The 25,394-nt window shown below is 47.9% G+C and overlaps 1 protein-coding gene across 1 annotated transcript in view; it reads left to right on the top strand.

The window, feature by feature from the left end:
- The first annotated feature begins 2,004 nt into the window (after positions 1 to 2,004).
- SETD1A (SET domain containing 1A, histone lysine methyltransferase) overlaps positions 2,005 to 25,394 on the top strand; it is a 91,927-nt gene continuing 68,537 nt past the window's right edge. The window contains 13 exon segments of the mRNA XM_085533335.1: positions 2,005 to 2,468; positions 13,613 to 13,765; positions 14,791 to 14,889; positions 15,704 to 15,974; positions 18,301 to 18,407; positions 19,228 to 19,406; positions 20,660 to 21,149; positions 21,151 to 21,464; positions 21,466 to 21,514; positions 22,293 to 22,952; positions 22,955 to 23,149; positions 24,965 to 25,082; positions 25,085 to 25,107. Coding sequence (XP_085389461.1) covers positions 2,088 to 2,468; positions 13,613 to 13,765; positions 14,791 to 14,889; positions 15,704 to 15,974; positions 18,301 to 18,407; positions 19,228 to 19,406; positions 20,660 to 21,149; positions 21,151 to 21,464; positions 21,466 to 21,514; positions 22,293 to 22,952; positions 22,955 to 23,149; positions 24,965 to 25,082; positions 25,085 to 25,107 — 3,039 coding nt within the window. The 5' untranslated portion in view covers positions 2,005 to 2,087.

Genomic DNA, 25,394 nt, shown 5'->3' with positions numbered 1-25,394 from the left:
TTTATTTTATTTTATTTTATTTTATTTTATTTTTATTTTATAGAAAAAAGTCATTAAAAATTTTAAAAATTAAAAAGTCATTTAATAAAATTAAAGTCATTTTAATTTAATTTAATTTTTTTTTTTATTTTATTTTATTTTATTTTATTTTATTTTATAGAAAAAAGTCATTAAAAATTTTAAAAATTAAAAAGTCATTTAATACAATTAAAGTCATTTTAATTTATTTAATTTTTTATTTTATTTTATTTTATTTTATTTTATTTTATTTTATTTTATTTTTATTTTATAGAAAAAAGTCATTAAAAATTTTAAAAATTAAAAAATCATTTAATAAAATTAAAGTCATTTTAATTTAATTTAATTTTTATTTTATTTTATTTTATTTTATTTTATTTTATTTTATTTTATTTTATTTTTATTTTATAGAAAAAAGTCATTAAAAATTTAAAAAATTAAAAAGTCATTTAATAAAATTAAAGTCATTTTAATTTAATTTAATTTAATTATTTTTTTATTTTATTTTATTTTATTAATTATTAGTTAATTAAATTAATTTAATTTAAATCTCTTTAATAAAAAAAAATTTAAAAGTCGTTTAAAAATTTTAGAAATTAAAAAAAAATTAAAAATTAAAAGGTCATTAAAAAAGAAAAAAAAATTAAAAAAAATGAAAAAGTCGTTAAAAATAAAATGAAAATTTAAAAATTAAAAAAAAATAAATTATTATATATTATATATTATAATATATTTAAATATTTAAAATTTTTATTAAATTAATAAAATTTAATAAAATTTTAACTTAATAAAATTTATGAAATTAAATTTTAAAATATTTAAAAATATTTAAAATTCCGAAAGTTAAAAAGTCATTAAAAATTTAAAAAAAATAAATATTGAAAAAATTAAAGTCATTAAAGAAAATTGAAAAAATCAAGAGATTGAAAAGTCATTAAAAAATTAAAAAAAAAAATAAAAAATTATAAAGTCATTAAAAATTAATTAAAAATTAATAATTCAAAAAATTAAAAAATATTTAGAAGTTTTTAAGAAATTAATTTAATTAAATTCGTTACAAAAAATTTAAAAATATTTAAAAAAATAAAAAATTAGTCATTTAAAGAATTTTAAAAATGAAAAAAAAATCAGAAAATTAAGAAGCCAAAAAATTGAAGTCATTAAAAAAATTAAAAATCAAAAATCATTTTAAAAGTTTTAAAAATTTAAATAATTTTAAATATAAATATATATAAAAATAAGAAAAAATAAATATAAATATATATATAAATATATATATAAATATAAATTTAAATAATTTTAAAAGTTGTTTAAAAAATAAAAATAATATTTAAAAAATTTAAAAAATTTAAAAAGTTATTTAAAAATTTTTAAAAAATTAAAAATTAAAAAAAAATTAAAAAGTCATTTAAAAATTCTAATAATTTTTTAAAATTCCAAAAATTAAAATTCATTTAAATTTTAATTTTTTTAAAAATTAAAAAGTTATTAAAATATTTAAAAAATTAAAAATTCATAAAATTCAAAAGATATTTAAAAAAATAAATTAAAAATTGAGATTAAAAGTCACTCCAAAAAAGGCGAAAGTGCGACTACGAAACTTCTGATGAGACGGGGAGGCTCAGATTTACTTATTATTATTTTTATGGCTTATATTTATTTATTATTATTTTTTTTGTGGCGAAAGTGCGACTACGGAACTTGAAATGGGGGGGATTTTTATGCTGGCGAAAGTGCGGCTACGGAACTTGAAATGGGGGGGCATTTTTATGGTGGCGAAAGTGCGGCTGCGGAAATAAATTTTCACTGAGGGGGGGAACTTTTATAGTGGCGAAAGTGCGTCTACGGAACTTGTAATTGGTCGGAGGGGGCGGTAAGATTTATTTATTATTATTTTATTATTATTTTTATGTTGGCGAAATTGCCGGGGGGGGGTTAGATGCATTTACTATTTTTTTATTATTATTATTATTACGGTGGCGAAAGTGCGGATACGGAACTTGTAATAGCAGGGATTTTTTTTCGTGGCGAAAGTGCGGATACGGAACTTGTAATGGCAAGGATTTTTTATGGTGGCGAAAGTGCGGGGTGATTCGATTTACTCATTATTATTTTTCTCGTGGCGAAAGTGCTGCTGCGGAAATGACGCTATACCGTGGGGGGGCGGTTGGAGGAGGAGATCTCGCGAGATTTGGCTCAGGGCGCGAGCTCGGCCGTTGGCTCCACCCCCGGCCCCGCCCCTCACGGTCTCACAGCGGCGGCGGCGGCGGCGGCGGCGGTTCCGACTCGTTCCGATCCGTCCCGATCTATTCCGATCCGTTCCGATTGGTTCCGATCCATTCCGATCCGTTCCGACCCGTTCCGATCGGTTCCGATCCGTTGTAGTTCCGTCCATCGGTTTACGGAGGGCCCGGTTGTTTCCCCACCCCGTTAAGGGGCGGTTGAGGCAGGTGAGATGGGAAGGAGGAGGTGGGGATAGGGGGGTATGGGGGGTATAGGGGGGTTTAAAGGGGTTAAAGGGGATATAGGGGGGTATAGAGGGGGATATAGGGGAGATATAGGGGGATATGGGGGGTTTAAAGAGGATATGGGGTATATAGGGCCGTATAGGGGGAGATATGAGGGGATATAGGGGGTTAAAGGGGGATATGGGGGGTTTAAAGGAGATGTGGGGTACATAGGACCATGTAGGGGGAGATATGGGGAAATATAGGGGGTTAAAGGGGGATATAGGGGGGTTTGAGGTAAAAGTGAGGTAAAATTGGCGTAAAACGGGGTGAAAATGGGGGATGTGAGGTAAATGTTGGGGGAAGTGGGATGAAATTGGGAGATGTGAGGTAAAATTGGGGGGAAATGGGGTGAAAATGGGGGATCTGAGGTAAAACTGAGGTAAAATTGGGGTAAAATGTGGTTCTGAGGTAAAATTGGGGGGAAATAAGGGGGAACATGGGAGATATGAGGTAAAAGTGTGGTAAAATTGGGGTAAAATGGGGTAAATTTGGGGGATGTGAGGTAAAATTGGGGGTAAATGGGGTAAAAATGGGGGATGTGAGGTAAAACTAGGGGGAAATGTGGGGGAAATGGGAGATCTGAGGTAAAATTGGGGGGAAATGGGGTAAAAATGGGGGATCTGAGGTAAATGTTGGGGGGAAATGAGGTAAAAATGGGGGATCTGAGGTAAAACTGAGGTAAAATTGGGGTAAAATGGGGTTCTGAGGTAAAATTGGGGGGTAAATAGGGGGGAAATGGGAGATATGAGGTAAAAGTGTGGTAAAATTGGGGTAAAATGGGGTGAATTTGGGGTATATGAGGTAAATGTTGGGGGGATGAGGGAAATATGGGGGTTTTGAGGTAAAACTGAGGTAAATTTGGGGTAAAATGGGGTGAAAATTGGGGTGTGAGGGGGAATGTGGGGATACTGAGGTGAATGGAGGGGAATATGAGGTAAATGTTGGGGATTTTAGGGTAAATATTGAGGATTTGAGGTAAAAGTGGGTGAATTTAGGTGAATATTGGGAATATTGAGGGAAATATGGGGGTTTTGAGGTGAAATTGAGGTAAATTTGGGTAGAAATTGGGTAAATTTGGGGGTGTGAGGGGGAATGTGGGGATACTGAGGTGAATGGAGGGGAATATGAGGTAAATGTTGGGGATTTTGGGGTAAATATTGAGGATTTGAGGTAAAACTGGGTGAATTTAGGTGAATATTGGGAATATTGAGGGAAATATGGGGGATTTGAGGTGAAACTGAGGTAAATTTGGTTGGAAATGGGGTGAATTTGGGGCCAATTTGAGGGGGAATGTGGGGATACTGAGGTGAATGGAGGGGAATATGAGGTAGATGTTGGGGATTTTGGGGTAAATGTGGGGGATTTGAGGTAAAACTGGGTGAATTTGGGGATATTTAGGTGAACATTGGGAATATTGAGGGAAATATGGGGGTTTGGAGGTGAAATTGAGGTAAATTTGGGTGGAAATGGGGTAAATTTGGGGGTGTGAGGGGGAATGTGGGGATACTGAGGTGAATGGAGGGGAATATGAGGTAAATGTTGGGGATTTTGGGGTAAATGTGGGGGATTTGAGGTAAAACTGGGTGAATTTAGGTGAACATTGGGAATATTGAGGGATATATGGGGGTTTGGAGGTAAAATTGAGGTAAATTTGGGTGGAAATGGGGTGAATTTGGGGGTGTGAGGGGAAATGTGGGGATACTGAGGTGAATGGAGGGGAATATGAGGTAAATGTTGGGGATTTTGGGGTAAATATTGAGGATCTGAGGTAAAACTGGGTGAATTTAGGTGAATATTGGGAATATTGAGGGAAATATGGGGGATTTGAGGTGAAATTGAGGTAAATTTGGGTGGAAATGGGGTGAATTTGAGGGTGTGAGGGGGAATGTGGGGATGCTGAGGTGAATGGAGGGGAATATGAGGTAAATGTTGGGGATTTTGGGGTAAATATTGAGGATCTGAGGTAAAACTGGGTGAATTTAGGTGAATATTGGGAATATTGAGGGAAATATGGGGGATTTGAGGTGAAATTGAGGTAAATTTGGGTGGAAATGGGGTGAATTTGAGGGTGTGAGGGGGAATGTGGGGATGCTGAGGTGAATGGAGGGGAATATGAGGTAAATGTTGGGGATTTTGGGGTAAATATTGAGGATTTGAAATAAAAGTGGGTGAATTTAGGTGAATATTGGGAATATTGAGGGAAATATGGGGGTTTTGAGGTAAAACTGAGGTAAATTTGGGGGGAAATGGGGTGAATTTTGGGGTGTGAGGGGGAATGTGGGGATGCTGAGGTGAATGGAGGGGAATATGAGGTAAATGTTGGGGATTTTGGGGTAAATATTGAGGATTTGAGGTAAAACTGGGTGAATTTGGGGATATTTAGGTGAACATTGGGAATATTGAGGGAAATATGGGGGTTTGGAGGTGAAATTGAGGTAAATTTGGGTGGAAATGGGGTAAATTTGGGGGTGTGAGGGGGAATGTGGGGATACTGAGGTGAATGGAGGGGAATATGAGGTAAATGTTGGGGATTTTGGGGTAAATGTGGGGGATTTGAGGTAAAACTGGGTGAATTTAGGTGAACATTGGGAATATTGAGGGATATATGGGGGTTTGGAGGTAAAATTGAGGTAAATTTGGGTGGAAATGGGGTGAATTTGGGGGTGTGAGGGGAAATGTGGGGATACTGAGGTGAATGGAGGGGAATGTGAGGTAAATCTTGGAGATTTTGGGGTAAATGTTGAGGATTTGAGGTAAAACTGAGTGAATTTAGGTGAATATTGGGAATATTGAGGGAAATATGGGGGATTTGAGGTAAAACTGAGGTAAATTTGGGTGGAAATGGGGTAAATTTGAGGGTGTGAGGGGGAATGTGGGGATGCTGAGGTGAATGGAGGGGAATTATGAGGTAAATGTTGGGGATTTTGGGGTAAATGTGGGGGATTTGAGGTAAAACTGGGTGAATTTAGGTGAATATTGGGAATATTGAGGGAAATATGGGGGTTTTGAGGTAAAATTGAGGTAAATTTGGGTGGAAATGGGGTGAATTTGGGGGTGTGAGGGGAAATGGGGGGGATACTGAGGTGAATGGAGGGGAATATGAGGTAAATGTTGGGGATTTTGGGGTAAATATTGAGGATTTGAGGTAAAAATGAGTGAATTTGGGGATATTTAGGTGAACATTGGGAATATTGAGGGAAATATGTGGGTTTGGAGGTAAAACTGAGGTAAATTTGGGGGGAAATGGGTAAAAATGGGGGTGTGAGTTGAATATGAGGTAAATGTTGTGGATTTTGGGGTAAAATTGAAGGATTTGAGGTAAAACTGATGTAAATTTGGGGTATTTAGATGAATGTTGGGAATATTGAGGGAAATATGGGGGTTTTGAGGTGAAATTGAGGTAAATTTGGGTGGAAATGGGGTAAATTTGGGGTGTGAGGGGAAGTGTGGGGGTGCTGAGGTGAATGGAGGGGAATATGAGGTAAATGTTGGGGATTTTGGGGTAAATATTTGGATTTGAGTTAAACTGGTTGAATTTAGGTGAATATTGGGAATATTGAGGGAATATGGGGTTTTGAGGTAAAACTGAGGTAAATTTTGGGTGGAAATGGGGTAAATTTGGGGTGTGAGGGGGAATGTGGGGATACTGAGGTGAATGGAGGGGAATGTGAGGTAATGTTGGGAATATTGGTGTAATGTGGGGATTTGTGTTAAAACTGGTGAATTTAGGTGAATATAGGGAATATTGAGGAAATATGGGGGTTTTGAGGTGAAATTGAGGTAAATTTGGGGGGAAATGGGGTGAAAATGGGGGTGTGAGGGGGAATATGGGGGCGCTGAGGTGAATGGAGGGGAATGTGAGGTAAATGTTGGGGATTTGGGGGTAAATATTGAGGATTTGAGGTAAAACTGGTGAATTTAGGTGAATATTGGGAATATTGAGGGAAATATGGGAGTTTTGAGGTAAAACTGAGGTAAATTTGGGTGGAAATGGGGTGAATTTGGGGGTGTGAGGGGAAGTGTGGGGGTGCTGAGGTGAATGGAGGGAATATGAGGTAAATGTTGGGGATTTTGGGTAAATATTGAGGATTTGAGGTAAAACTGAGGTGAATTTGGGGATATTTAGGTGAATATTGGGAATATTGAGGGAAATATGGGGGTTTTGAGGTAAAACTGAGGTAAATTTGGGTGGAAATGGGGTGAATTTGGGAGTGTGATGGGGAATGTGGGGATACTGAGGTGAATGGAGGGGAATATGAGGTAAATGTTTGGGATTTTGGGGTAATGTGGGGGATTTGAGGTAAAACTGAGTGAATTTAGGTGAATATTGGGAATATTGAGGGAAATATGGGGGTTTGGAGGTAAAACTGAGGTAAATTTGGGGGGAAATGGGGTAAATTTGGGGGTGTGAGGGGAAATGGGGGATGCTGAGGTGAATGGAGGGGAATGTGAGGTAAATGTTGGGGATTTTGAGGTAAATATTGAGGATTTGAGGTAAAATTGAGGTAAATTCAGGGATATTTAGGTGAAAATTGGGAATATTGAGGGAAATATGGGGGATTTGAGGTAAAATTGAGGTAAATTTGGGGGGAAATGGGGTAAATTTGGGGGTGTGAGGGGGAATGTGGGGATACTGAGGTGAATGGAGGGGAATGTGAGGTAAATGTTGGGGATTTTGGGGTAAATATTGAGGATTTGAGGTAAAACTGGGTGAATGTAGGTGAATATTGGGAATATTAAGGGAAATATGGGGGTTTGGAGGTGAAATTGAGGTAAATTTGGGGGGAAATGGGGTGAATTTGGGGGTGTGAGGGGAAATGTGGGGATGCTGAGGTGAATGGAGGGGAATATGAGGTAAATGTTGGGGATTTTGGGGTAAATATTGAGGATTTGAGGTAAAACTGAGGTAAATTTGGGGGGAAATGGGGTGAAAATGGGGGTGTGTGGGGAATATGAGGTAAATATTGGGGATTTTGGGGTAAATATTGAGGATTTGAGGTAAAACTGAGGTGAATTTGGGTATATTTAGTTGAATGTTGGGAATATTGAGGGAAATATGGGGGTTTTGAGGTGAAACTGAGGTAAATTTGGGGGGAAATGGGGTGAATTTGGGGGTGTGAGGGGAAATGGGGGGATGCTGAGGTGAATGGAGGGGAATATGAGGTAAATGTTGGGGATTTTGGGGTAAATATTGAGGATTTGAGGTAAAAGTGGGTGAATTTAGATGAACATCGGGAATATTGAGGGAAATATGGGGGTTTTGAGGTAAAACTGAGGTAAATTTGGGGGGAAATGGGGTAAATTTGGGGGTGTGAGGGGGAATGTCGGGATACTGAGGTGAATGGAGGGGAATATGAGGTAAATGTTGGGGATTTTGGGGTAAATATGGAGGATTTGAGGTAAAACTGAGGTGAATTTGGGGATATTTAGTTGAATGTTGGGAATATTGAGGGAAATATGGGAGTTTTGAGGTAAAACTGAGGTAAATTTGGGTGGAAATGGGGTGAATTTGGGGGTGTGAGGGGAATATGAGGTAAATGTTGGGGATTTTGGGGTAAATATTGGGGATTTGAGGTAAAACTGAGTGAATTTAGGTGAATATTTGGAATATTGAGGGAAATATGGGAGTTTTGAGGTAAAATTGAGGTAAATTTGGGGGGAAATGGGGTGAATTTGGGGGTGTGAGGGGAATATGAGGTAAATGTTGGGGATTTTGGGGTAAATATTGGGGATTTGAGGTAAAACTGAGTGAATTTAGGTGAATATTTGGAATATTGAGGGAAATATGGGGGTTTGGAGGTAAAACTGAGGTAAATTTGGGTGGAAATGGGGTGAATTTGGGGGTGTGAGGGGGAATGTGGGGATGCTGAGGTGAATGGAGGGGAATATGAGGTAAATGTTGGGGATTTTGGGGTAAATATTGAGGATTTGAGGTAAAACTGGGTGAATTTAGGTGAATATTGGGAATATTGAGGGAAATATGGGGGTTTGGAGGAAAACCTGAGGTAAATTTGAGTGGAAATGGGGTAAATTTGGGGGTGTGAGGGGAAGTGAGGGGATGCTGAGGTGAATGGAGGGGAATATGAGGTAAATGTTGGGGATTTTGGGGTAAATATTGAGGATTTGAGGGAAAACTGGGTGAATTTGGGGATATTTAGGTGAACATTGGGAATATTGAGGGAAATATGGGGGTTTTGAGGTGAAATTGAGGTAAATTTGGGTGGAAATGGGGTGAATTTGGTGGTGTGAGGGGAAATGTGGGGGTGCTGAGGTGAATGGAGGGGAATATGAGGTAAATGTTGGGGATTTTGGGGTAAATATTGAGGATTTGAGGTAAAACTGGGTGAATTTAGGTGAACATTGGGAATATTGAGGGAAATATGGGGGTTTGGAGGTGAAATTGAGGTAAATTTGGGGGCAAATTGGGTAAATTTGGGGGTGTGAGGGGGAATGTGGGGATGCTGAGGTGAATGGAGGGGAATATGAGGTAAATGTTGGGGATTTTGGGGTAAATATTGGGGATTTGAGGTAAAACTGAGTGAATTTAGGTGAATATTGGGAATATTGAGGGAAATATGGGGGTTTGGAGGTGAAATTGAGGTAAATTTGGGTGGAAATGGGGTAAAAATGGGGGTGTAAGGGGGAATGTGGGGATGCTGAGGTGAATGGAGGGGAATATGAGGTAAATGTTGGGGATTTTGGGGTAAATATTGAGGATTTGAGGTAAAAGTGGGTGAATTTAGGTGAATATTGGGAATATTGAGGGAAATATGGGGGTTTTGAGGTAGAATTGAGGTAAATTTGGGTGGAAATGGGGTAAATTTGGGGGTGTGAGGGGGAATGTGGGGATACTGAGGTGAATGGAGGGGAATATGAGGTAAATGTTGGGGATTTTGGGGTAAATATTGAGGATTTGAGGTAAAACTGGGTGAATTTGGGGATATTTAGATGATCATTGGGAATATTGGGGGAAATATGGGGGTTTTGAGGTAAAACTGAGGTAAATTTGGGGGAAAATGGGGTAAAAATGGGGGTGTGAGGGGAATATGAGGTAAATGTTGGGGATTTTGGGGTAAATATTGAGGATTTGTGGTAAAACTGGGTGAATTTAGGTGAATATTGGGAATATTGAGGGAAATATGGGAGTTTGGAGGTAAAACTGAAGTAAATTTGGGGGTAAATGGGGTGAATTTGGGGGTGTGAGGGGAAGTGTGGGGATACTGAGGTGAATGGAGGGGAATATGAGGTAAATGTTGGGAATTTTGGGGTAAATATTGAGGATTTGAGGTAAAACTGAGGTGAATTTGGGGATATTTAGGTGAACATTGGGAATATTGAGGGAAATATGGGGGTTTTGAGGTAAAACTGAGGTAAATTTGGGTGGAAATGGGGTGAATTTGGGGGTGTGAGGGGAAATGTGGGGATACTGAGGTGAATGGAGGGGAATGTGAGGTAAATGTTGGGGATTTTGGGGTAAATGTGGGGGATTTGTGGTAAAATTGAGGTAAATTCAGGGATATTTAGGTGAACATTGGGAATATTGAGGGAAATATGGGGGTTTGAAGGTGAAATTGAGGTAAATTTGGGTGGAAATGGGGTGAATTTGGGGGTGTGAGGGGGAATGTGGGGATACTGAGGTGAATGGAGGGGAATGTGAGGTAAATGTTGGGTATTTGGGGGTAAATATGGAGGATTTGAGGTAAAACCGGGTGAATTTGGGGATATTTAGGTGAACATTGGGAATATTGAGGGAAATATGGGGGTTTTGAGGTGAAATTGAGGTAAATTTGGGGGAAAATGGGGTGAATTTGGGGGTGTGAGGGGAAGTGTGGGGGTGCTGAGGTGAATGGAGGGGAATATGAGGTAAATGTTGGGGATTTGGGGGTAAATATTGAGGATTTGAGGTAAAACTGGGTGAATTTAGGTGAATATTGGGAATATTGAGGGAAATATGGGGGTTTTGAGGTAAAACTGAGGTAAATTTGGGTGGAAATGGGGTGAATTTGGGGGTGTGAGGGGGAATGTGGGGATGCTGAGGTGAATGGAGGGGAATATGAGGTAAATGTTGGGGATTTTGGGGTAAATATTGAAGATTTGAGGTAAAACTGGGTGAATTTAGGTGAACATTGGGAATATTGAGGGAAATATGGGGGTTTGGAGGTAAAACTGAGGTAAATTTGGGGGGAAATGGGGTAAATTTGGGGGTGTGAGGGGAAATTGGGGGATACTGAGGTGAATGGAGGGGAATATGAGGTAAATGTTGGGGATTTTGGGGTAAATATTGAGGATTTGAGGGAAAACTGGGTGAATTTGGGGATATTTAGGTGAACATTGGGAATATTGAGGGAAATATGGGGGATTTGAGGTAAAATTGAGGTAAATTTGGGTGGAAATGGGGTAAATTTGGGGGTGTGAGGGGGAATGTGGGGATACTGAGGTGAATGGAGGGGAATGTGAGGTAAATGTTGGGGATTTTTGGGTAAATATTGAGGATTTGAGGTAAAACTGGGTGAATTTAGGTGAATATTGGGAATATTGAGGGAAATATGGGGGTTTGGAGGTGAAATTGAGGTAAATTTGGGGGGAAATGGGGTGAATTTGGGTGATTTGGGGACCCTTTGTGGTGTCCTCGTTCATTGAGGGACCCTTTGGGCCATTGTGGGTGGAATTTTGGTGTATTTTGGGGCCAATTTGAGGAATTTGGGGCAATTCTGTGGCACTTTATGGTGGTTCTGGAGCATTTTAGGGTGGTTCTGAACTATTTTAATGGGGAAATAAGGGGGGGTTTGGGGTCGCAATGGGTTGATGGGGACTTTGGGGGGCACATGGGGGGGGATTGAGGGGGAATTAAGGGGAAATAAGGGGGATTTGGGGGGGGATTGAGGGGGAATTAAGGGGAAATAAGGGGGTTTTGGGGTTGCAGTGAATTGGGGGTGACTTGGGGGGATTGAGGGGGGACTGAGGGGGAATTAAAGGGAAATGAGGGGGTTTTGGGGGGGATTGATGGGGGAATTAAGGGGAAATAAGGGGGAATTAAGGGGAAATAAGGGGGTTTTGGGGTTGCAATGGGGGGACGGGGGAATTAGGGGGAATTAAGGGGAAATAAGGGGGGTTTTGGGGGGGTTGAGGGGGAATTAAGGTGAAATAAGGGGGTTTTGGGGTTGCAATGGGTTGGGGGTGACTTGGGGGGGATTGAGGGGGGACTGAGGGGGAATTAAAGGGAAATGAGGGGGTTTTGGGGGGGATTGAGGGGGAATTAAGGGGAAACAAGGGGGGGTTTGGGGTTGCAATGGGTTGGGGGAGACTTGGGGGGCACATGGGGGGGATTGAGGGGGAATTAAGGGGAAATAAGGGGGTTTTGGGGGGGTTGAGGGGGAATTAAGGGGAAATAAGGGGGAATTAAGGGGAAATAAGGGGGTTTTGGGGTTGCAATGGGGGGACACGGGGGAATTAGGGGGAATTAAGGGGAAATAAGGGGGTTTTGGGGGGGTTGAGGGGGAATTAAGGGGAAATAAGGGGGTTTTGGGGTTGCAATGGGTTGGGGGTGACTTGGGGGGGATTGAGGGGGGACTGAGGGGGAATTAAGGGGAAATAAGGGGGAATTAAGGGGAAATAAGGGGGTTTTGGGGGGGGTTGAGGGGGAATTAAGGGGAAATAAGGGGGTTTTTGGGGGGTTGAGGGGGAATTAAGGGGAAATAAGGGGGTTTTGGGGTTGCAGTGGGGGGACACGGGGTATTAGGGGGAATTAAGGGGAAATAAGGGGGTTTTGGGGTTGAAGTGGGTTGGGGGTGACTTGGGGGGGATTGAGGGGGACTGAGGGGGAATTAAGGGGAAATAAGGGGGATTTTGGGGGGGATTGAGGGGGGTATTAAGGGGAAAAAAGGGGGAATTAAGGGGAAATAAGGTGGGTTTTGGGGTTGCAATGGGTTGATGGGGACATGGGGGGGTACGGGGGGGGATTGAAGGGGAATTAAGGGGAAATAAGGGGGTTTTGGGGGGGATTGAGGGGGTATTAAGGGGAAATAAGGGGGAATTAAGGGGAAATAAGGTGGGTTTTGGGGTTGCAATGGGTTGATGGGGACATGGGGGGGTACGGGGGGGGATTGAAGGGGAATTAAGGGGAAATAAGGGGAATTTTGGGGGGGATTGAGGGGGAATTAAGGGGAAATAGGGGGGGTTTTGGGGTTGCAATGGGTTGATGGGGACTTTGGGGGGCACATGGGGGGGATTGAGGGGGAATTAAGGGGAAATAAGGGGGAATTAAGGGGAAATAAGGGGGTTTTGGGGGGGTTGAGGGGGAATTAAGGGGAAATAAGGGGGGTTTTGGGGTTGCAATGGGGGGACATGGGGTATTAGGGGGAATTAAGGGGGAATAGAGGGGTTTTGGGGTTGCAATGGGTTGGGGGTGACTTGGGGGGGATTGAGGGGGAATTAAGGGGAAATAAGGGGGAATTAAGGGGAAATAAGGGGGTTTTGGGGTTGTAGTGGGTTGGAGGGGACTTGGGGGGGATTGAGGGGGAATTAAGGGGAAATAAGGGGGATTTTGGGGGGGATTGAGGGGGAATTAAGGGGAAATAAGGGGGAATTAAGGGGAAATAAGGGGGGTTTTGGGGTTGCAATGGGTTGGAGGGGACTTGGGGGGGGGGATTGACGAGGAACTAAGGGGAAATAAGGGGGAATTAAGGGGAAATAGGGGGGTTCTGGGGTTGCAGTGAATTGGGGGTGACTTGGGGGGTGGGATTGAGGGGGAATTAAGGGGAAATAAGGGGGAATTAAGGGGAAATAAGGGGGAAATAAGGGGGAATTAAGGGGAAATAAGGGGGGTTTTGGGGTTGCAATGGGTTGGGGGGGATTAAGGGGGAAATAAGGGGGAATTAATGGGAAATAAGGGGGGTTTTGGGGTTGCAATGGGTTGGAGGGGACTTGGGGGGGGATTGAGGGGGAAATAAGGGGGTTTTCGGGGGGATTGAGGGGGAATTAAGGGGAAATAAGTGGGGTCTTGGGGTTGCAATGGGTTGCAATGACTTGTGGGGCACATGGGGGGGATTAGGGTCGCTCTGACCCCCCCTTTGCCCCCTCCCCAGTGTCAATGGTTGAGAATGGAGCCGGAGGTGGGGGGTGAGAGCCAGCGTCCCCCCAGCGTGCCATGGCGCAGCTATAAGCTGGTGGTGGACCCCGCTCTGCGCCGAGCCCCACAGAAGGTCTATCGCTACGATGGCGTCCACTTCAGCGTCCCCGTGAGTGCATTAATTAGTCAGTAATTAGCTAATTAACACCCCCCCCCCCCCCCCCCCCATCCCTTCCATGGGTATTGGGGTCAACCATTGGGTACCCTATAGGGCTTATCGTGGGGGGTTTATGGGCTTCAAAAGTGGGGATACAGCCCTAAAAGGGGTGTGGGGTGCCCCATAGGTGTCCCCCTGTGCATGGTGTGCCCCATAGATGTGGATTTTGGGGTATTTTTGGGGTTTTTTGGGGTGTTTTGGGGTCTCCCATGGTGTGGGGCACCCCATAGGGGTACAGTGTGGGGCAGGAGGCTGAAAACAAGTGGTGTGGGGTGCCCTATAAGTGTCCCCTAGATTCCCTATAGCATCAGCAGCGCATGGTGTGCCCCATAGATGTGGATTTTTGGGGTATTTTTGGGGTGTTTTGGGGTATTTTTAGGGTGTTTTGGGGTCTCCCATGGTGTGGGGCACCCCATAGGGGTACAATATGGGGCAGGAGGCTGAAAACAAGTGGTGTGGGGTGCCCTATAGGTGTCCCCTAAATACCCTATGGAGTCACCAGTACATAGGGTGCCCCATAGATGTGGATTTTTGGGGTATTTTTGGGGTGTTTTGGGGTCTCCCATGGTGTGGGGCACCCCATAGGGGTACAGTGTGGGGCAGGAGGCTGAAAACAAGTGGTGTGGGGTGCCCTATAGGTGTCCCCTGTGCATGGTGTGCCCCATAGATGTGGATTTTGGGGTATTTTTGGGGTGTTTTGGGGTCTCCCATGGTGTGGGGCACCCCATAGGGGTACAATATGGGGCAGGAGGCAGAAAACAAGTGGTGTGGGGTGCCCTATAAGTGTCCCCTAGATTCCCTATAGTGTCACCAGTGCATGGGGTGCCCCATAGATGTGGATTTTGGGGTATTTTTGGGGTGTTTTGGGTTATTTTTGGGGTGTTTTGGGGTCTCCCATGGTGTGGGGCACCCCATAGGGGTACAGTGTGGGGCAGGAGGCAGCAGTGAGCCCCACATATGGGTGCTGTGCCCCATAGGATTCGGGGTATCGCCCCGAAGGCGACGTGCGGGACCCACGGCCACGACGCATCTGGTCCAAACACCGCGACCTGTCCCTGCCCGTCCCCAAGTTCAAGGTGAGATGGGGGGGGGGGGGTTGATTTTGGGGTTATTTCAATGGTTTTGGGGTCGTTTTGATGATTTTTGGGGTCATTTTGATGACTTTGGGGTTGATTTGGGGGTTATTTCAGTGGGTTTGGGGTCATTTCAATGGCTTTGAGGTTGATTTTGGGGTCATTTTGATGACTTTGGGGTTGATTTTGGGATCATTTCAATGGCTTTGGGGTTGATTTTGGGATCATTTCAATGGCTTTGGGGTTGATTTTGGGGTTATTTTGATGATTTTGGGGTCATTTCAATGGCTTTGGGGTTGATTTTGGGATCATTTCAATGGCTTTGAGGTCATCTCAATGGCTCTGGGGTTGATTTTGGGGTCATTTCAATGGCTTTGGGGTCATTTCAATGGCTCTGGGGTTGATTTTGGGGTCATTTCAATGGCTTTGGGGTCATTTCAATGGCTTTGGGGTTGATTTTGGGCTCATTTCAATGGCTTTGAGCTCATCTCAATGACTTTGGGGTTGATTTTGGGGTCATTTCAATGGCTTTGGGGTTGATTTTGGGCTCATTTCAATGGCTTTGGGCTCATCTCAATGACTTTGGGGTTGATTTTGGGGTCATTTCAATGGCTTTGGGGTTGATTTTGGGGTCATTTCAATGGCTTTGGGGTCATTTCAATGGCTTTGGGGTTGATTTTGGGCTCATTTCAATGGCTTTGGGGTCATTTCAATGGCTTTGGGGTTGATTTTGGGCTCATTTCAATGGCTTTGGGGTTGAGTTTGGGCTCATTTCAATCCCTTTATATCCACCCCAATATCCTTTGTGTGTTCCCAGCTGGACGAGTTCTACGTAGGCCAAATCCCATTAAAAGAAGTCACCTTCGCTCGATTAAACGACAACGTCCGCGAGCCGTTTTTGGCCGAAATGTGCCGTAAATACGGCGAGGTGGAGGAGGTGGAGATCCTCCATCACCCCAAAACCCGAAAGCATTTGGGGTTGGCTCGAGTCCTATTCGCCAGCACACGAGGGGCCAAGGAGACGGTCAAACACCTCCATAATACGCCAGTAATGGGGAACGTCATCCATGTACAGCTGGACATCAAAGGTCAGACCCTATGGGTTATTATAGGGGATACAGGGGGTTCTTATAGGGGCAGAAACCCATAGTGTTTATAGGGGATAAAGGGGGGTTCCTATAGGGTTTGGGCCCCTTATTGCGTATAGGGGATGAAGGAACCCCATATTGTTTAATGGGGAATGTCATCCACGTCCAGCTGGACATCAAAGGTCAGACCCTATGGGTTATTGTAGGGGATACAGGGGGTTCTTATAGGGCCAGGATCCCATGTTGTTTGTAGGGGATGAAGGGAGGGAGGGTTTATAGGGGCTGGACCTCATACTGTGTATAGGTACAGCTGGACATCAAAGGTCAGACCCTATGGGTTATTATAGGGGATACAGGGAGGTTCTTATAGGGCCAGGATCCCATATTGTGTACAGGGGATGAAGGGACCCCATATTGTTTATAGGGGATACAGGGTCTTTTTATAGGGCCAGGATCCCATGTTGTTTGTAGGGGATGAAGGGAGGGAGGGTTTATAGGGGCTGGAGCCCATATTGTGTATAGGGGATGAAGGAACCCCATATTGTTTAATGAGGAACGTCATCCACGTCCAGCTGGACATCAAAGGTCAGACCCTATGGGTTATTATAGGGGATACAGGGGGTTCTTATAGGGCCAGGATCCCATGTTGTTTGTAGGGGATGAAGGGGGGTTCCTATAGGGTTTGGGCCCCTTATTGCGTATAGGGGATGAAGGAACCCCATATTGTTTAATGAGGAGCGTCATCCACGTCCAGCTGGACATCAAAGGTCAGACCCTATGGGTTATTATAGGGGATACAGGGTCTTCTTATAGGGCCAGGATCCCATGTTGTTTGTAGGGGATGAAGGGAGGGAGGGTTTATAGGGGCTGGAGCCCATATTGTGTATAGGGGATGAAGGAACCCCATATTTTTTAATGGGGAATGTCATCCACGTCCAGCTGGACATCAAAGGTCAGACCCTATGGGTTATTGTAGGGGATACAGGGTCTTCTTATAGGGCCAGGATCCCATGTTGTTTGTAGGGGATGAAGGGAGGGAGGGTTTATAGGGGCTGGAGCCCATACTGTGTATAGGGGATGAAGGAACCCCATATTGTTTAATGAGGAACGTCATCCACGTCCAGCTGGACATCAAAGGTCAGACCCTATGGGTTATTGTAGGGGATACAGGGGGTTCTTATAGGGCCAGGATCCCATGTTGTTTGTAGGGGATGAAGGGAGGGAGGGTTTATATGGGCTGGACCCCATATTGTGTATAGGTACAGCTGGACATCAAAGGTCAGACCCTATGGGTTATTATAGGGGATACAGGGGGTTCTTATAGGGCCAGGATCCCATGTTGTTTGTAGGGGATGAAGGGGGGTTCCTATAGGGTTTGGGCCCCTTAATGCATTTAGGGGATGAAGGACCCCATATTGTTTATAGGGGATAAAGGGGGGGGGTTCTTACAGGGGTTGAGCCCCTCATTGTTTATAGGGGATGAAGGGACTCCATATTATTTATAGGGGATAAAGGGTTTTTTTTTATAGGGGCTGGACCCCATACTGTTTATAGGGAATGAATGGACCCTGTATTGTTTATAGGGGATGAAGGGACTCCATATTATTTATAGGGGATAAAGGGTTTTTTTTTTATAGGGGCTGGACCCCATACTGTTTATAGGGAATGAATGGACCCTGTATTGTTTATAGGGGATGAAGGGACTCCATATTGGTTATAGGGGATGAAGGGGGGGGTGTTTATAGGGGCTGGACCCCATATTGTGTATAGGGAATGAAGGGGGGGAGGGGTTTATAGGGGCTGGACCTCATATTGTTTATAGGGGATGAAGGGGGGTGGGGTTTATAGGGGCTGGACCCCATACTGTGTATAGGGGATGTAGGAACCCCATATTGTTTATAGGGGATGGAGGGACCCCGTATTGTGTATAGGGGATCAAGGGGAGGTTCTTATAGGGCAGGATCCCATATTGGTTATAGGGGATAAAGGGGGGGTTCTTATAGGGCCCGGACTCCATATTGTTTATAAGGGATCAAGGGGGGTTCTTATAGGGCCAGGACCCCATATTGTGTATAGGGGGTGAAGGGACCCCATATTGTTTATAGGGGATGAAGGGGAGGTTCTTATAGGGGTTGGGCCCCTTAATGTGTATAGGAGATGAAGGGACCCCGTATTGTTTATAGGGGATGAAGGGACCCCGTATTGTTTATAGGGGATAAAGGGGGGGGGTTCTTATAGGGCCAGGACCCCATATTGTTTATAGGGGGTAAAAGGGGGGGTTTCTTAAAGGGGCAGGACCCCAAAATCTCTTTGCTTTCCCCTATAGGGCAGCAGAGGATGAAGTACTATGAGCTGATCGTCAATGGGGCCTACACCCCACAAACTGTGCCCACGAGTGGCAAGACACCCGGCGTGGGGGACAAGGCCGAGGCGGTATGGGGGGGAATGGGGGGGGATCTAAAAGGGGGCTTTTGGGGGGGGGAAAGGGGGCTTTGGGGTCATTTTGGGGGCGGGGGGATCTTTATGGGGGCTGGAGGGGTTGGTTTGGGGCTGAGGATGAAGGAGTTATGGGGAAGGAGGCCTGAAATATGAGATTTTGGGGGGTGGGGGGTTGTTTTGGGGTGGGGAGTTTCCTTTTGGGGCTGGGGGGGTATTATAGGAACTGGGTGGGGGGGGTCCTATGGGGGCTGGGGGGGTATTATAGGGACTGGGGGGGGTCCCTATGGGGGCTGGGGGGGTATTATAGGGACTGGGGGGGGGGTCCCTATGGGGGCTGGGGGGGTATTATAGGGACTGGGGTGGGGGGGTCCTATGGGGGCTGGGGGGTATTATAGGGACTGGGGGGGTCCCTATGGGGGCTGGGGGTGTATTTTTAGGGTCTGGGGGGGCTCCTTTGTGGGTCTGGGCGGCCATTTTGGGGTCTGGGGGTGTTTGATGTGAGACCGGGGGCCCATTTTGGGGTCTCCCCCCATGGCATAACCCCCCTCCCCAATTCCTACTTTAATATCCCCCATAACCCACCTCGTACCATTTTAGCCCCCTCACTTCACCCCCTTTCCAACTATGGGGCCATTTTGCAGCCCCCCACCCCACAACTCCCCCTATTTTGTAGCCCCCCACCCCACAACTCCCCCTATTTTGCAGCCCCCCACCCCACAACTCCCCCTATTTTGAAGACCCCACCCCACAACTCCCCCTATTTTGCAGCCCCCCACCCCACAACTCCCCCTATTTTATCCCTTTTCCCCCCCAGCCCGAATCCCGGCGGCGCCATTCAGCCGACAGCGCCTACGGCAGCACCGGTACCGGTTCCACCCCCGGTAACGGCACCCCGGAGCCCCCCACAGCGGGATATGGCGCCTACCCCCCCCCAGGGACCCCCTACAGCACACGGGGGGCAACCTACACACAGGACCCCACCTACGGCGGCAGGTAGGACATGGGTTGTGGGGCTCTGCAACCACTATGGGGTTGGGGGGGGGGTCTTGGGGGGTTGGGGTCACGTTGTGGTTGGGTTTGGGGTTCTGGTTGGGTTCTGGTTGGGATGTAGTTGGGTTTGGGGTCGTATTGGGTTCTGGTTGGGTTCTGGTTGGGTTCTGGTTGGGTTTGGGGTCGTGTTGGATTCTGGTTGGGTTCTGGTTGGGTTCTAGTTGGGTTTGGGATGGTGTTGGTTGGGTTCTGGTTGGGTTCTGGGTGGTGTTGGTTGGGTTCTGGTTGGGTTTGAGGTTCTGGTTGGGTTCTGGTTGGGTTCTGGTTGGGTTTGGGGTGGTGATGGTGGGTTCTGGTTGGGTTTGGGGTTCTGGTTGGGTTCTGGTTGGGTTTATGGTTCTGGTTGGGTTCTGGTTGGGTTTGGGGTGGTGTTGGTTGGGTTCTGGTTGGGTTTGGGGTGGTGATGGTGGGTTCTGGTTGGGTTTGGGGTTCTGGTTGGGTTCTGGTTGGGTTTGGGGTGGTGTTGGTTGGGTTCTGGTTGGGTTTGGGGTTCTGGTTGGGGTCTGGTTGGGTTTGGGGTTCTGGTTGGGTTCTGGTTGGGTTCTGGTTGGGGTCTGGTTGGGTTTGGGGTTCTGGTTGGGTTCTGGTTGGGTTTGGGGTTCTGGTTGGGGTCTGGTTGGGTTTGGGGTTCTGGTTGGGTTCTGGTTGGGTTCTGGTTGGGTTCTGGTTGGGTTCTGGTTGGGTTCTGGTTGGGTTTGGGGTTCTGGTTGGGGTCTGGTTGGGTTTGGGATCGTGTTGGTTGGGTTTGGGATGGTGTTGGCTGGGTTCCGGTTAGGTTTGGGGTGGTGATGGTGGGTTCTGGTTGGGTTCTGGTTGGGTTTGGGGTTCTGGTTGGGTTCTGGTTGGGTCGTAATTGGGTTCTGGTTGGGTTTGGGGTTAGGTTGGATTCTGTTTGGGTCCTGGTTGTGTTGTAGTTGGGTTTAGGGTCTTGTTGGGTCCTGGTTGGGTTGTAGTTGGGTCCTGGTTGTAGTTGGGTTGTAGTTGGGTCTTGTTGGGTCCTGGTTGGGTTGTAGTTGCATTAGGGGTCTTGTTGGGTCCTGGTTGGGTTATAGTTGGGTTTAGGGTCTTGTTGGGTCCTGGTTGGGTTGTAGTTGGGTTTAGGGTCTTGTTGGCTCCTGGTTGGGTCTTGTTGGGTCCTGGTTGGGTAGTAGTTCCATTTGCCTTCACTCCTCACTAACTCCCCCCTTTCCTTCCAGACTCCCATTCCCCACCGACCCATTCTACCCGCGCCGTACCCCCCCAGCCCCATTCCGCCCCACAGATCCCTTCCTGCCCTATGGCCGCTACCAGCGCCACGCTTCCGCGGACGCCCGCCTCCCTTCCTCCTCCTCCTCCTCCTCCTCTTCCTCCCTGCGCCGCCCAGACTCCGACTTCCCATCCCGCCTCCTCCCCCCTCGCGACGGCGACGCCTCCACCCCTCCTTCCTCCTCCTCTTCCTCCTCCTCCTCCCTCCCCACCCCTCCCCCTTCCTACCCCCAGCCCCCCCCCCCCACCGACCCTTTTTTCCCCGCCCCTCCTCCGTCCGACCCCGATTTCCGCCTCCTTCCTGCCGCCGAAACCTTCGCCGCCAACGCTCTGCCACCCACCGAACTCTTGGCTCCCACCGAACCCGGCGCCGAACCCGAACCATCATCATCCATAACCGAACCGCCGCCGCCACCTCCACCCCCCCCCCCCACCACCAAGGGGGGGGTCTCCAGCCCCCGAGAACACCCCCGAGAGCGTCCCCTTCGCCCAGCACAGCAGTTTGGATTCTCGTATTGAAGCTCTGCTCAAAGAACAACGCTCCAAGTTCTCCTTCCTCGCCGCTGAGGAAGAGGAAGATGGTGGTGCAGGATCGACCAACCCTAACGTCAGCACCACGGACAGCGTCAGCACCACGGACAGCTCCGGCAGCGCCGCCATTGGGGGACAAAGTGGGGGGGGGACGGATGGGGACCACCATGGGCCGTGCACCCCCCCACCGCCACCACCACCACCGGCCAGCTTTGAGGATGTGGGGGGGGGGAGACGGACCCCCCGAGTCACCCAAAGCCAATGGGCAGGAGAGGGTGAGTGTGGGGCTGGGGGTGTGGGGCTGCCCTATAGAGGAGGTTTGGGGTGTGGGGCTGCCCCATAGGGGAGGTTTGGGGTGCGGAGTGGCCCTATAAAGGGTTCTAGGGGAGTGGGGTTGCCCCATAGAGGAGCTTTGGGGTATGGGGCTGCCCATAGTGGGTGCTGGGGGTATGGGGCTGCCCCGTAGAGGAGGTTTGGGGTATGTGGCTGCCCCATAGAGGAGGTTTGGGGGTATGGGGCTGCCCATAGTGGGGGCTGGGGGAGTGGGGCTGCCCCATAGAGGATGTTTAGAGTGTGGGGCTGCCCCATAGAGGAGCTTTGGGGTATGGGGCTGCCCATAGTGGGTGCTGGGGGTATGGGGCTGCCCCATAGAGGAGGTTTGGGGTATGGGGCTGCCCATAGTGGGTGCTGGGGGTATGGGGCTGCCCCATAGAGGAGGTTTGGGGTATGGGGCTGCCCATAGTGGGTGCTGGGGGTATGGGGCTGCCCCATAGAGGAGGTTTGGGGTGTGGGGCTGCCCCATAGTGGAGGTTTGGGTGGCCCTATAAAGGGTTCTAGGGCTGTGGGGCTGCCCCATAGATGGGAAATGAGGAGGGGTCTCCTCATTAGAGCCCTATGGGGCTGAATGTGGGTCTTTGTGGGGGGGGGCATGGGGCAAAACAGGGGGGGGGCAGGTGTGGGATGAAGTGGGGGGCTATGAGACCCCACTAATGACCCCCCCATTAATTAATTAACTCCCCCTCTAATTAATTAACCCCCCCCACCCCCCTCCAGGCCTCCCAACCCTCGTCAGGCGAAGACATGGAGATCTCAGAAGAAGACGACGACCCCCCCCCTCCGGACCCCCCCCATTTCGCTCCCCTCCCCCCAGGCCTCCCCCCATTACCCCCCTCCCCTTTCCCCCGCCCCCCCGAACCTCCCCCCCCTCCCCAAACCCCCCCCTCCTTCCCATCCGCCCCCCAGCCCCTCATGGCCGTTACTTTACCCCCCCCTCGCGGTGGGGCCGGGGGGGGCGCAGACCCCGATTTCGCCCCCCCCCCTCCCCCACGCCCCCTGGCTGATTTTAGCTCTCAAGGTCCCCCCCCGGCCCTATACGAACTCTTAGGCCGTTTGGGGGGCAGATGGGGGGGGGGTAGCGGTGGCGGCGGGGGGGGGTCCGCAACTCAAACCCCCCCCCAACCTCCTTCCTCCTCCTCCTCCTCTTCCTCCCCATCTTCCTTCCCTTTATTGGGCCGCCTGCGCCCCCCCGGCACTAAATACACCCCCCCCCATTACGCGGCTTATTGCCCCCCCCCTCACCCCCACCACCCCCACGCCCCCCACCCCCACCTCCATTACCCCTTTACCCCCCATTACCCCCCCAACGACGACAGACCCCCGGGCACCGACCCGCCCCCCCCCCTCCCACATCTCCCCCCATTACATTCGTTTAACCCCCACCTGACGACGCCCCCCACCGCGGGTGGGGTGGGGGGGGGTCCCGTGGGGGGGGTCCCGTGGAGGGGGTCCTGGCGGCGTTGGTGCAGGAGATGAAGGCCACCATGCAGAGGGACCTCAATAGGAAGATGGTGGAGAACGTGGCCTTCAGGGCCTTCGACGCCTGGTGGGAGCGCAAGGAGGAGCAGGTCAAGGTCGGTGAGACCCCCCCATACAAAGACCCCCCCCATAGGAAGACCCCCCCCCATATAAGGAGCCCGCCATATAAAGAACAACCCCCATGTGTCCCTCCCATATAAAGAAGCCCCCCCCATATAAAGACTCCTCCCCATATAAAGACTCCTCCCCATAGAAAGACCCCTCCATAGGAAGACCCAAAGAAGGAACCCCCTCATAGGAAGACCCCCCCCCCACATAGGAAGACCCCCCCCCCACATAGGAAGACCCCCCCCCCACATAGGAAGACCCACCCCCCATACAAAGACCCCCCCCCCCCCCCATAGAAAGAACCCCCCCCATAGAAAGACCCCCCCCCATAGAAAGACCCCCCCCCCAATAGGAAGACTCCCTCCCCATAGGAAGACTCCCTCCCCATAGGAAGACCGCCCCCCATAAAGACCTTCCCTCCCCAATTACAGCCACCTTTTCTGCCCCCCCATACAAAGACCCCCCCCATATAAAGAACCACCCCCATATAAAGACCCCCCCCTATAAAGAACCCCCCTATAGAAAGACCCCCCCATATAAAGACCCCCCCCATAGGAAGACCCCCCCCCCCCCATACAAAGACCCCCCCACATAAAAACCCCCCATATAAAGACCCCTCCCAATATATAGACCCCCCCATATAAAGACCCCCCCCATAGGAAGCCCCTTCAACATAGAAAGATCCCCCCATAGAAAGACCCCCCCATTACTGTCCCCCCCTGTGCCCCCCCCTTACCCCCCCCCCCATTGGGGTCTGTCTTTATGGGGGGTATTAAGGTCTATATCCCCCCATTGGGGTCTGTCTTTATGGGGGGGTATTAAGGTCTATATCCCCCATTGGGGTCTGTCTTTATTTGGGGGGGTATTAAGGTCTCTATCCCCCATTGGGGTCTGTCTTTATTTGGGGGGGGTATTAAGGTCTATATCCCCCATTGGGGTCTGTCTTTATGGGGGGGTATTAAGGTCTATATCCCCCCATTGGGGTCTGTCTTTATGGGGGGGTATTAAGGTCTATATCCCCCATTGGGGTCTGTCTTTATTTGGGGGGGTATTAAGGTCTATATCCCCCATTGGGGTCTGTCTTTATTTGGGGGGGTATTAAGGTCTCTATCCCCCATTGGGGTCTGTCTTTATTTGGGGGGGGTATTAAGGTCTATATCCCCCATTGGGGTCTGTCTTTATGGGGGGTATTAAGGTCTCTATCCCCCATTGGGGTCTGTCTTTATGGGGGGGTATTAAGGTCTATATCCCCCATTGGGGTCTGTCTTTATTTGGGGGGGTATTAAGGTCTATATCCCCCATTGGGGTCTGTCTTTATTTGGGGGGGGGGTATTAAGTCTATATCCCCCATTGGGGTCTGTCTTTATTTGGGGGGGGTATTAAGGTCTATATCCCCCATTGGGGTCTGTCTTTATTTGGGGGGGGGGTATTAAGGTCTATATCCCCCATTGGGGTCTGTCTTTATGGGGGGGGTATTAAGGTCTCTATCCCCCATTGGGGTCTGTCTTTATGGGGGGGTCTTTAAGGTCTCTATCCCCCCATTGGGGTCTGTCTTTATTTGGGGGGGTATTAAGGTCTCTATCCCCCCATTGGGGTCTGTCTTTATTTGGGGGGGGGTCTTTAAGGTCTCTATCCCCCATTGGGGTCTGTCTTTATTTGGGGGGGGTATTAAGGTCTATATCCCCCATTGGGGTCTGTCTTTATTTGGGGGGGGGGGTCTTTAAGGTCTCTATCCCCCATTGGGGTCTGTCTTTATTTGGGGGGGGGGTCTTTAAGGTCTCTATTTCCCCCCCCCCCCCCAGCCGTTCCAGAGCGCCCTGAGGCTGAAGGAGGAAGACAAGGAGCGCATGAGGCCGAAGGAGCCGCCAGCTCTGCTCTCATTGGTCGAATGGGCCCGAGGGGGCGGGGCCGGGCTCAGGGGGCGCTAAGGCTGCCCTCATTTAAGGTATAGGGGGGGCTATAGGTAATAGGGGGTTATGGGGTTATATGGGGGGGTTATGGGGTTATATGGGGGGGTTATGGGGTTAATGGGGGGTTATATGGGGGATTATGGGGTTATATGGGGGATTATGGGATTAATAGGGGGGTTATGGGGTTATATTGGAGGTTATGGGGTTAATAGGGGGGTTATGGGGTTAATAAGGGGGTTATGGGGTTATATGGGGGGGTTATGGGGTTAATAGGGGGTTATATGGGGGATTATGGGGTTATATGGGGGGTTATGGGATTAAT

The sequence above is a fragment of the Coturnix japonica genome, unplaced genomic scaffold (assembly GCF_054131305.1).
Source record: "Coturnix japonica strain WE unplaced genomic scaffold, WE-NBRP24 Scf058, whole genome shotgun sequence".
Classification (NCBI taxonomy): domain Eukaryota; kingdom Metazoa; phylum Chordata; class Aves; order Galliformes; family Phasianidae; genus Coturnix; species Coturnix japonica.
This window is presented reverse-complemented; position numbering and strand designations above follow the sequence as displayed.